General features: G+C 45.7%; 1 protein-coding gene across 1 annotated transcript; it reads right to left on the bottom strand.

The window, feature by feature from the left end:
* Positions 1 to 6,327: 6,327 nt before the first annotated feature.
* Positions 6,328 to 12,511, bottom strand: LOC132494216 (speedy protein E4-like). Its single transcript, XM_060105227.1, has 7 exons — positions 12,403 to 12,511; positions 11,492 to 11,884; positions 10,799 to 10,857; positions 10,229 to 10,314; positions 8,543 to 8,711; positions 8,258 to 8,382; positions 6,328 to 6,457 (listed from the first exon to the last, which is right to left on the bottom strand). Exons 1-7 carry the CDS (start codon positions 12,509 to 12,511, stop codon positions 6,328 to 6,330), a joined length of 1,071 nt encoding a protein of 356 aa, XP_059961210.1.
* Positions 12,512 to 12,977: the final 466 nt, after the last annotated feature.

The raw sequence follows: 12,977 nt of genomic DNA, 5'->3' as shown, positions 1-12,977 counted from the left end.
TTGTGATTTGCCTTTCTCTAATGGTTAGTGTCGTTGAGCATCCTTTCATGTGTTTGTCGGCAATCTTATATCTTCTTCGGAGAAATGTCCATTTAGGTCTTGTGTCCACTTTTGGATTGAGTTGTTTGTGTTTTTTTGTTTGTTTGTTTTTGTGGTACGTAGGCCTCTCACTGTTGTGGCCTCTCCCTTTGCGGAGCACAGGCTCCGGACGCGCAGGCCTATCGGCCATGGCTCACGGGCCCAGCCGCTCTGCGGCATGTGGGATCTTCCCGGACCGGGTCACGAACCCGTGTCCCCTGCATCGGCAGGCGGACTCTCAACCACTGCGCCACCAGGGAAGCCCTGTTTTTTTGATATTGAGCTGCGTGTGCCGCTTGTATATTTTGGAGATTAATCCTTTGTCAGTTGCTTCATTTACAACTATTTTCTCCCACTCTTAGAGTTGTTTTTTTGTCTTGTTTATGGTTTCCTTACCTGTGGAAAAGCTTTTAAGTTTGAATAGGTCCCATTTGTTTATTTTTGTTTTTATTTCCATTTCTCTAGGAGGTGGGTCAAAAAGGATCTTGCTGTGATTTATGTCATAGAGTGTTCTGCCTGTGTTTTCCTCTATGAGTTAGACAGTGTCTGGCCTTACCTTTAGGTCTTCAATCCATTTTGAGTTTATTTTTGTGTTATGGTGTTAGGTAGTGTTCTCATTTCATTCTTTTACAGGTAGCTGTCCAGTTTTCCCAGCGCCACTTATTGAAGAGGCTGTCTTTTCTCCATTGTATATTCTTGCCTCCTTCATCAAAGCTAAGGTGACCATATGTGCGTGGGCTTATCTCTGGGCTTTCTATCCTGTTCCATTGATCTATATTTCTCTTCCCCAAAGTATATTTCAATAAAGGTATGTACATTGTTTGTTTAGACACAAGGCTGTCGCACACTTAACAGACTACAGTATAGTGTAAACAGAAGCTTTTCAGAAATTTCATGTGACTCGCTTTATGGCGGTATTGGCTTCATTGCAGTGTTCTGGAACTGAAGCTGCAGTGTCTCTGAGCTGGGCCTCTACACCCAGAAGTGGGATTGCTGGATCATATGGAAATTTTATTTAAAAGATTTTGAGAAAACTCCATACTGTTTTCCACAGTGCCTGCACAATGTTACATGCCTGCGTACAATATGCAAGGGTTACGATTTCTCTACCACCTTGACAACTCTCATCTTTAAAAAAAAATAAAAAATTGTAGGCATTCTAACAGATGTGAGGTAGTATCTCATGATGATTTTGATTTGCATTTCCCAGATGATTAGTGACGTTGAGCACCTTTTCATGTACCTGGTGCTGTGTTACGTCTTTCTAACACACATACACACACACAGAGGGATAGAAGGAACCTTTTGGAAGTGATGAGTATATTACCGTGATGGTGGTGATGGTATCACAGGTGTGTGCATATGTCCAAACTCATCAAGTTATATACATTAAACATGGGCTAGATTTTGTATATCAGTTCTACGTAAATAAAGCTGTAAAAGCCCAGCAACAAGTGGTGTATTTCATGAGCCAGTGAAGCCCAGGTACATCTTGTCTCCTCTCCCAGGGGTGAACCCAAGCAGCCTTTGAACTTGGCTCACTTTCTGTTTCTTTACTTTCCCCTTCTATTACTTTTGTGTTTCTCCTTTGTTTTCAGATTCCAGCTAAGTGGTTCCCCATCTGTGGCAGCAGTGATTCTGAGTTTGGCTCTGTCGTTTGAAGACTTGATGGTCTCTAAAGGGATTAAGTTTCTACAGAACTAATCTCAGTTAGGTGAGAGGTAACAGAGGATCTAGTTTGTTAGTCTTTTCTTAGTCTTTTCTGTTTGTCTATTTGTCTACTTTGACAAGCTCAAATCAATTAAGAATCTCTTGCCCAATGGGATGAGAACGGCTCTTTAATATCTAGACTGGTGAGTGTTTATTCCTGACCCAAGTCTAAGACTTAAAACTGCAGGTAAAAGTTCCATTTCTCTGTATGTCTGTGTGTCTGTAATTCAAAAAGGTCTTTACCTCTGACAGTGCGAGTATGTGATGTTTTCCTACTTCTGGATCTATTAAAGTAGATTGTAGAGTCTGTTAAATTAAAGGGTTTCTGTCCTGATTGGCTTGCAAAGATACAAATGTGCTTATAAAAATTATATATCCCTAAAATTCTCAGAGAGAAAGGAATTAGAACTTCTAATACTTTAAATGTGCTAGAAAAATATTCTTATTGAAATCAAGTCAGGGAATTCCCCAGCGGTCCAGTGGTTAGGACTCGGTGCTTTCACTGCCAGGGTCCAGGTTCAGTCCCTGGTCAGGAACCCAAGATCCAGCAAGCCCCTCGGTGCAGCCAAAAAAAAAAAAAATCAACTCAGAGATTTAAAGACTTCAAGTTTACATAATTTAGGTAAATCTTTGACACATGAAGCTAGTTTAATATTTTTGGTTTAATAAAAAGTTATTCGTATCTTATTTATCAGTATTAGGCATACATTTAAAACAATTCTACTTGGGTGTGTTCTTCCTAAATTTATATATGTGTGCCCATCAACTAAGCTCATATTACTTCTACTTAATGTTTAAGGTTATGAAAAATGTAAGTTTGTGTTTAACCACATTTAGTTTTTATTCTGACAAACTTTCTTTCAACAGTAACTATGTTTTCTACTGTGTTAGCTTGTCGATAAATTCCCAGATCTTCAGTTTACGTAAACCCTTGAACTGATACTAAATTGTGTTACTTACTGGATAATCATTGGATACCGAGGTCATTTCTAAGCAAGACAGAAACCTGAGGCATTGATTACTAAGCATAAGCTCAAGTTATATGCTCTTGCTGCATATGTTTACTTGTTACCTAGAGGCTCTGTCTGTGGGTGTGTTAATGAATGTGTTTGTCTCTGCCACTTGAATAAGTTGTGTAAGGGATGTTTGTGGCTGTGTAAAGTTGTGTTATGTGTGTTCATGAGCTCTGCTAGCCTGAAATGCTGATGTGTGATGGGCAGTTGTCAATCATTCACTCCTAGTTTTCTTTGTGAAATGGAAGTAACTTTGGTTCAAAGTTAGTATTAATATACTATGAATGAGACTTGACCCATAGTGATGTTATCGGCTGGAACAGAACTCAGGTTCAGCTGCTCATCGCTCAGAAGTCAGTGTTGCAGAGACAAGGGTTGGTGGAAGAAGAAAGATGCTTTATTCAGGAAGCTGGCAACCTGGGAAGATGGTGGGCCAGTGTCCCCAATACCATCTCCCAGTTGCCAATGAGAGGGAAAAGGGGTTGATAGGGAAAAGACGGGAAGTCTCTGGGCTGTGCCGGTGGGGGCTCCATGCAGAGTAGCAGAGTCAGCTCTGACCATCCTCTTGAAATTGGTCATGCAGCGGTGTGGTCAGTGTCATGTTGATTGTTTCAGGCACAGTTAATCTTCAATTCCAGTGTTGGTTTGTTCCCATTTCCTTGAGGCCAGTTCCTGGAATTGTGTAAGCCATTGGTTCAGGTCTGCTCAAGATGGAGCAGCTTGTGTCATAGCTCCAGTCTGGTCATCATACAGTTAGCTTTCTCCTCTTGTAGTGGTTTTAGTATCTGCAAAACAAGTTAGGAGTGTGTGTCTGACACTGTTACTTATGTCCTTCGGGAGGAACTAAAGATTCTGTGACTGCTGTTGTCCTAATCAGTAACTGCTTGAACCTGTTCTTTGGTGACTCAGGGGAGGCCTGGGAGACTGCAGCTATTTTACAAACAAGAGGCAGGGGACATGGAAGGGCCCTGCATGGTCCTGCTTGGTTCCAGCAACCGAGAGGTACACCTTTGTATGCAAGATAATGCAATGTAGTTTTGTTTATTAACAGGAACAAAAATAGTTTGGTCCTAAAGTAAAATGACTGATTGTTCCAGCACCAGAAAGAAGATAGTGAAGGACACAACCTGAATGAGTATAGAAAGTTGTAGGAGACGGGTAGAAAGGGAATTTTATTTGTCTGAGCCGAAGGCAGCTCAGTTTTGATGTTTATTCCAGAGATTTTCAAAAAAGAGCTTATGGTTCTCTTAGTAGCAAATATTATATTGATGCAAAGCTGGAGTTTGGTTTTCTCTCTGTACAAATGATAAATTTTTTTCATGGAGTATTGGTCTCTTTAATAAGTGGTTGGAAAAGTTGTTCTCTAAATCTGCCTAAACAGCAGAGATTCTGTATCTCACTGGAAGAGGTTTCTGCACCTAGTTCTGAATTCATCCGGCCTTATTATGTTTTTGAAAATAAATGCACAGGGACTTCCCTGGTGGCTCCTTGGTTAAGAATCCGCCCGCCAGTGCAGGGCACACTGGTTCAAGCCCTGGTCCGGGAAGATCCCACGTGCTTTTAGAAACTAGAGCACGGAAAGACTAAGGTCACGTGAAATTTGAAACGCTAAATATTGTCATAGTGTTAAGCAGTTTGAAGATTGTTGGAAGAAATTATTTGTCATTCATTCAAGCAATAAACATTTGATGAATACTTGCAAAACATAAAAAACCTCTAGAGCCCGTGAGCCACAACTACTGGAATCGACGTGCCTAGATCCCATGCTCCGGAACAAGAGAAGCCACCGCATGGAGACGCCGACGCACTGCAATGAAGAGTCGCCCCCGCTCCACTGCAACTAGAGAAAGCCCACGTGCAACAACGAAGACCCAATGCAGACAAAAATAAATAAATATATAAATAAATGTATTGGGGGGAAAAAAGAAAGAAAATAAATGCACAACAAAATTTCTGCATTTCTGAGAAAGTTAAGCTTCCTTAAAACTGTGTTCCTTTTGGTCTGTTTTTTTTTTTTTTTTTTAAAGTCTACTGTCAGGAACTCCCTGGCACTTCAGCGGTTAGGATTCTGCGCTTCCACTGCTAGAGGCCTGTTTTCGATCCCTGATCAGGGAACTAAGATCCTGCAAGCTGCGTGGCGAGGCCGAAAAAACAGCCAAGACAAAATAATCATCTCTTGGCTGTTAAACAAAGTCAAGGACCTTTAGTTCCTCCTCAAGGGCTATTGGGTAATATTCTGAGCCATGTCCTTGGAGCTGTTTGGCAGAGACTGAAACCCCCAGCAGGTGGAAGAAGTTAATGCATGTTTCCCACAAGCACGTAGACCCCAGACCAGTTGGAACCAGAAGGCTGATGATGTTGAGTCCCCGTTACCTCACCACTGACCAATCAGAAGAATGACCGTGAGCTGATCACGCACCCTGTAACCCTCTCTTCAACATGTAGCCCCTTTCTCTTTTCCCTGTATAGTCCTCAAGCAAAACTTCAGGAGGGGAGAGTTGGTTCTTCGGGACACGAGTCCACCTCTCTTCTGGACTGCCGGCTTCCTCAATAAAGCTATCTTTTCTTTTACCCCAGAGTTGTCTCTCAGTATTGGAGTCCTGAATGATGCAAGACCTGCCTCATCTTCTGTAGTTTTCTCTACATGAAAAATAATTGAGGACTATTTTTCAGAGTTAAGAAATGTGGTTGGATAATCACAACGCCATTAAGCAACACCTCGTTGGACAGCAAAGAGGCGAAGCCGACTGGTAATGACCACACACATCCTGACTGTGAGAAGACTTTCATCTTTATTGTAGTTCCCCAAAAGCTGCATCGCATGGTACTCTTGAACAATCTAAAATAACATACAAACATGCTGAGGCAAGTTAAAAAATTAGGACTGAATTCCCACAATTCAATAATGAGAACTAAAAAAATACAAATTTATGCTTACAAGAATTGGGAGGAAATACCCACTATGCTATAAGTAGAATGGAAATATTATGTAATAGATAAAATCAACAATCTCTCTTGAAAATGTGAGTAAAATTGTATATATGTGTAAATATACAACAGCTACAGTTCTCATCACAAAAGTTTGTAGTAATAAGATGTTTCAAAATGAAGACTATTTCAAAACTATTTAAAATAAATATATAAATATAAAATATAAAAATACAATAATTTTATAGGTGACATTTTCAAAATAAGCCAGTGAAACTTAAGTCATGAGTCATGACCCTGTGGCTGTAATTATATATATATATATTTTTTTCTAACTATATATTTTAATGTTATTCCCTCCTATTCTGAGCCGCTACACTCCACCTTCAAATGCTTCTCGACTGGGGCAAACAAGTGTATAAAAAATGGGACCTCCAATGTTCGTCTCAGGGGAGATGGAAATGAAATGATCTGAAAATTGAGGTGGTGCCTTCCAAAAGGGTGGAATCTGAATAAACCCTGTTTTCTTATTGTCCTGCCACAGACTCCTAGAAGCACACCCCGCTCCTAGGAGTATAACACGAAAACTGGCCTCCGCTCATTCTAGAAGATGCTGGCTTCTTCTCGATGATCTGCACAAGAGGCTTCTCCCTTCCTTCTTCATGGCTGTCGTCAGTGTCTGGATTGACCTCTTGTTGAACATCCTCATCTCTCCTGGGCTCTGTGATCTGGAAGTAAGAGAAGGAGCAAGGATGTCAGATTTCAAAGTGGCAACTGTCCAGATATAAAGGTTTTCACATTCTTAGTCAATTCTAACCAGAATTGAGACTCATTTATGATTGGAGTTTTATCTCAAATTCTCCATTCTGAACCCCAGTCCTGAACCATTCATTGTTTTCAAGTGCGATTCTTGGACTTTGGTGACCCTGACTCCAAAAACTACTGAATACACCCAAGGTCAGGCCCAGTAATCTTCTTTATAGCCCAGCCTCCAGGTGATTCTGCTCAGGGAGCTGGCATTTGGAGAATGCTGCTTTAGTCTTAACTCACCTTGGTCCTTTGGCACCACTTAAATTCTGAACTCGGAAGCACACTACAGATATCACTGACAAGTCAACATCGTGGACCAGGAGACCTGAGGCCGGATCCCTAACCCTAACCCTGCATCCTAATGTCTATGTTATTATTAAGTTTTCATTTATTTACTTATTTTCTTTCTTTTATTTTTGGCTGCATTGGGTCTCTGTTGCTGTGTGTGGGCTTTCTCTAGTTGTGGTGAGCGAGGACTACTCTCCGTTGCTTCTCCTGACGGCTTCTCTCGTTGCGGCGCACGGGCTCTAGGCGCACAGGCTAAGTAGTTGCGACTTGCGGGCTCTAGAACGCAGGCTCAGTAGTTGTGGCTCGTGGGCTCTAGAGCGCAGGCGCAGTAGTTGTGGCGCACGGGCTTAGTTGCTCCGCGGCATGTGGGGTCTTCCCGGACCAGCGCTCAAACCTGTGTGCCCTGCATTGGCAGGCGGTTTCTTAACCACTGTGCCAACAGGGAAGTCCCTGGGTCCTAATGTTTAAATAATACTCAGCCCTAAACTTGGTTAGTGTTATGTGCTGAATGTTTGTGTCCCCCAAAATTCTTATGTTGAAATCTTAAAATCTTAACCCCTAAGGTGCTGGTATTAGAAGGTGGGGTCTTTGGGAGGTTATTAGGTCATGGGGTAGAGCCCTCATGAATGAGATTATTGCCCTTGTAAAAGAGACCGTGCTGTGTTGTTTCTAAGCAACACAGTCTGTAGTAGGGCAGGTTGAATGGATGAAGACAGCTAGTTTGCAAGATTTAAACCAAATGTTTGCTCAATCCTCTGCCCACATCTAGAACTCTAATGTGTCAATTGTAATAAGCCATGCTGAAGATGGCATTCGTTAACCTTCAGTCGTTGTGATAAACCCCCTTGACCATAAACGTGAGGGGGAAAAGGTGAATTGTACTAGAGGAATCATTGGTCCAGAAGTGGTGAGTCAGGGGGAATAAAGAGTCACAGGTGATCTGGCCATAGGCAATTTGAAAGTAAATTTGGATGAATATAAAGCTAGTCATAATTCATCTTTTCTTATTGAACGTGTGGGCTGTTCTATCTAATATCCTGTTTGTAGACATTTACTTTGTTGTAGATAAATGCTAGAACCCATAACCCTGAGGGATGTAAGGCCAAAAATGAATGAAAAAGAGAAACTGGAAACACAGTATATGGAAAAGAATCACCATCTCGTCAAAGCTGTTATTTGGACCCAATTGCTTTGGGTGAAATAACTTCAGTGAGACCCATGCGTCTGGGACAAACTGGTTTCCCCGAGGTCTGGCGCCCACGGGCCTCGCGGTGCTGGTGTCTGTGTGTGGCTGTCAGTCCGTGGCTGGCGCAGAGTTGGCACGTGGCTGTGTGCCTGGCTGGCCCCCTTCACAGCGTGAGAGGTGATGTGGGTCCAGCAGTGGGATTCCTCCGATTTCCTCAGTAGACAACACGTCATTCCACCCGCACCTTTGCGCACGCAGACCTACCTTTGCGCAGGCCGATGACCTCAGGCCTGCGTAGTCCTGGGGCCTCTGGGGCAAGAGGGCACGATCTCTTCCCCACACCCAGAGCTCTGGATCAAAAGCCTGGATCTGGAAGGACAAACAGCCCCTGGCAATGAGGATGCCGCTGCCTCCCGTTGCCCCGCCTCCGGTTCTTTCTCGTCTGTCCCCAAGTCCCAAACTGAGTCCCCCATGATCCCCACCTCCTCTCCGTCCCTCCCCCTCCCCGAGACCGCCACAGCCCACCCACCTGTTCGCACTCTTCCCGAGTGACCCATGTCTTCCAGCCCATGGAACGGATGAACTGGGAACGCAGTTTGTGGAACAAGGCATGCTGGGAGCTGTCCTTTCCATAGAGGAACGAAACGATGGCCTGCTTGGGGGCCTGGTTGTTCTCTTCCATGTCGCTGGCCACATAGCTGGGGAAAGACATCAGGTCGCTGTCATCAGGACAGGAAGGGCCTCCACTTGAGATCAGCTTCCCAGAAAAGAGGCAGGCTGAGCATCCTCACACGACCCACCCAGCCCTGCCCAGCGTCACCGGGAGCCGCCCAGTCATCAAGGAGCCACTGCCAGGCAGGACCTTCAGAAGGGTGCCTCTCACACCTCGATGATGAGGACACGATCCAAACCCCCCGTTCCCTTCAACTTGTTTTATGTGCACACACCTCTCTTCCTATGTTGTAGGTACATGTACAGTTCCTGAGGGCAGGAGCTGATCTGATCTGTTTGTGCATTCATCCCTCTCCTAGCAAATGACACATTTAGGGCTTGGTTCATATTGATGCATGGATTCAACAGCCTTTTGTGAATCTCTGTTCCCACCACCTCATATTCCCCAGCATGTAGGGTGTACTTTATAAAGTTTGTTAGATGAATGAATGAATGAATGAATGAACATTTTATCTCATGGCCAAATGCAATACTGATTACCTAGAAGTCTCACAATAACAAACATTTGCCCAATGAAAAGAATTGTGCTGAGTGTTTTGGGAATGCATTGACATTTTGATGAGACCTGCCTTCCACATGGTGTCTAGTCTAGTGGGACCGGGGAAGGGGAAGGGGGGAGATAAGAAATGACTATAATGCAAAGCATCACATTATAATACAATTTGAACTAAAGTGCCTCTGGGATGCAGAAGTTAGGGAGATGGGGCATCGTGAAGGTTTTGGTGTTTGAACCCACTTTAAGGATAAGGTCGTTTTCTTCAGATAAATGTATGGCAAAGATACCTGGATAGAAAGCTCAATAGAAACTTAGAGGGCAGGGTATTTGGAAGGAGCAGTGAAACACAGGAATAAAGTATCAGGACGGTGTGCTGGAGATTGCAGAGAGAGTTAAATCCCAACGCAGAACTCTGGCCTTGATTTGGCATGTCATTAGCCAGTGAAATTGTGTGAAGCGGTCAGACCTGTGTTTTGGAAGGATGTTCAGGCAAATAGAGCCAACTGGCTTGGGACACTTGGAAGAAACATCAGTGGGGAGCATTTGACACCAAATCCGCGCTATGTGATACGGGCCCCGATTGTGGCATTTGTCGTGGGAACGCAGAAACGGAAGATAATCACACTTGGTGCTGATGACGGAAGACCTGAGACCGGAGAATTCGAACCGGAAACGTCTCAAGTCTGTTACTCGGGGGCAGGATGGTGTCAGTTCTTTCTTCCTCTCCTCTTAGGAAAGTTTTGCGTTTTGCTTTGTTTCTTTCAGTGTTTTAATTGACATTAGGGTAGTTTGTTTTGACCATGAATGCTATAAAAAACAGAACATGGTTTGAAAAAGAAACCACGGTACCGTAATCCTGTCATTTTCACACCTAGAGTCAGTACAAAGGGGTTTAAAAAAATAGATGAAAGGTCAGAGCCCCACGTCTCTCCCTCTGCCCTCCCAGGGTGTTGAATATTGATGGCGGGGATGGAGCAAGGTACTCACAGAGCTATGAAGAAATGGATTCTCTGGAATTGCCAGGAGAGGAGCCCGGCCCGGCTGACATACGCTATCACCATCGACAGGAGATACTGATGGAAAGAGGGGAAAAAACGTAGGAGAGAGGTCACATCCTGGAAGAGGAGAAAGAGTGGGAGGGAGAAGGGAGCAGGGGACGAGGAATGGGTGGTGCCACTTGGAGGAGAGACCCCCGTGTGGGGTGAGCCTGACTATTTGGGGAAGGGGAGAGGACAGAAGGTCAGAGTTGGCGGCGCTCCAAGGATGGGAGGCTGTGGGATTGAGGGCGTGGACTTAGGGCCGCGGGCACAGGACGGTGTTCGATGAACCGGAGCCAAGGCAAGTCCCCAGGAGCTGAGAGGAGAGGGGACTTAGGCAGCAACCACCAAAGGGGCACTCCTGGGGCTCAGATCCCAGAGGGGACCTCGAGGCCCCTGGAGGGAAGTGTTGACAAGGCATGAGGTTAGGAGGGGAGTGGAAACGTGGGTGTAGAAAGCACCCAGCGCGCCCACCTAGAACAGGCGCTGGAGCAGGAATCCACCTCAGTGGGTGACTTACCTTGTCAGATACTTCCAGGTTTTTGTCCCAGGCGAGGAATTTCTTAACGACGGGATCCTCTGTGAAAAAAGGGCAGTTGTTGCCAGTGGGAACAGGGCTGTCGTGGGAGCATTCCAGAGCCAAGAGGGTGAACCGCGCCCCGCTGGGGAAATGCCAAGATGTGGCCCAGGGTGAAGCTGACGGAAAGAGGGGAGGGAAGACCATTCACTGTGGGAGGAAAGGGGGTGACTCCCCTTCTGGGGGGGCCGAGTGACAGGGAGTGATGCCCCTTCATCATGCATTCACGTACCTGCAGAGGGCATCAAGATACTCTCAGCCAATGTCTCAATTGACAGTCATGTCAGGGGGTGAAGATGGCTTGTCAGCCCCTCCTCCCCCAACCCCGAACATGCCAGTAAGATTCAAAAGGCCAGTAAGAGCTAGAGTCTCGGATACAGTTGAAACCAAGCGAACCTAATCCTGTATCATTTCTAAATCTAACCTAGTCTTGTATCATTTCTAAGTCTAACCTCATCCTGTATCTTTTATGTGTCCCCCGTATCCTTTATCCGTAGACAGTCCGCCAGGGACGGAGAGCACACCAAGTAGCAGGGAATTCTTTTCCACTGGGAAAGTGTAGTCATGGGAAGTTTTGGTTTGTTTGTTTTTCAAGTATAGGATTGGAGGTTGCTGGGCAGGGCGGTGGGTCCTTACCAAGCATCCACTTGAAGACCTTGTGGTGCTCAGGCAGCACTGAAGACACCCGCTGTCGCTTCAGCTTCATCTTGAGCTCACTGAACGACTCCACGACCCAGGTGTCGGCCTCGTGGTGCTCAGGCAGCACTGAAGACACCCGCTGTCGCTTCAGCTTCATCTTGAGCCCACTGAACGACTCCACGACCCAGGTGTCGGCCTCGTGGTGCTCAGGCAGCACTGAAGACACCCGCTGTCGCTTCAGCTTCATCTTGAGCCCACTCAGCGACTCCACGACCCAGGTGTCCTGGGCCTCAGCGGCCGTGTTGCCCTCCACCTCCGCTCTGAACGCCACTGACCTGCTCCTCTTACAGCCGGGGCGCTGAGGCGGGGGGCTGCAACCAGCCCAGGGAGCTGACGAAGGAGAAGAGACTACAGTATGATGCTCTCGTCTTGGGAATTCAGCCACTGGTGACCACCCAACCCCACCCCGACTCCGCCTCCCCCCCCGAAGCACCCCCGTGCTTTCCAGTCTCACAGACCGCTGACCTTGCCCCAAGTCATCTTTCCATCTTTCTCTGTCCATATCTACCTATCCCTCCCCTGACTCTTTTTGTCATTTGTCCAGCTTCCCGTTCTCGAAACTTTCTCATGGTAGATAATTTCTCCCACCAGGAATAAAAAAAAAAGAACCCTCCCCTTGTTTCCTCTCTCCTCTTCTCTCATCCTTGGATCTCCTCTCCTAACCCTGTTTCTTGCTCCCCAGGTGTTCCGTGTCCCCAGCTCCTGTGCTCTCCTCCCTCAATCCCTGGCTTTCTGAATGTCTCCTTTCTTTCATAGGCACCTTATGCAGGTGCTCCTTCCCGACCTCTGTACCCTTTCCTCCTTACTGGTCAAATCTCTGAAATTCCTTCTCATGCCAGCCCCCTCACCTGACGGTCCTGGGCTTTCTTCATAGACAGTCAACTCCAGGGGGTACCCTGAAGAGCTGGACTGGGAGTTCAGCTCCTCAGCCTGGGAAGTCGGGTGACGATTGTCCATGATGTCTCCCAGACTCTTCCCTTCCTCGAAGCCTAGACTCTGCTTTGTCCCAACTCTTCTTCTGGACTTGGGCTAAACACAAGTGGTCGTCCCTTCTCCAAGCTGCGGGGCAACTGTCAGTGGAGAGAAGCTCTGGCGAGATTCTGTTGTCTACTACTGCTGCCAAGCACCAAGGAGTCTGGTCCATCCAATCGGGAAGGTCGGAAGCCTCTGATGTCATCATCGGAGTTTGAAGGAAACCAGTTTGAAGGAAAACACAACTGTCAGACCTATGCGTGCACTTGTCCCAGAGATCAGGGGTAAATGGTATCTCCTGCCACTGACCCAACCTCTGCCCGTCCTCCAAAACCCCCTCAAGGTATCCGGACCCCTCTTTTTTTTTTGTCATAAATGGCAAAATTTTATTCTTTTTTTTTCTTCACCTTTATTTTTAATTTCTTTTTGCTTTATAACAAATTTAATCAGT

The sequence above is a fragment of the Mesoplodon densirostris genome, chromosome 7, assembly GCF_025265405.1.
Source record: "Mesoplodon densirostris isolate mMesDen1 chromosome 7, mMesDen1 primary haplotype, whole genome shotgun sequence".
NCBI lineage: Eukaryota > Metazoa > Chordata > Mammalia > Artiodactyla > Ziphiidae > Mesoplodon > Mesoplodon densirostris.
This window is presented reverse-complemented; position numbering and strand designations above follow the sequence as displayed.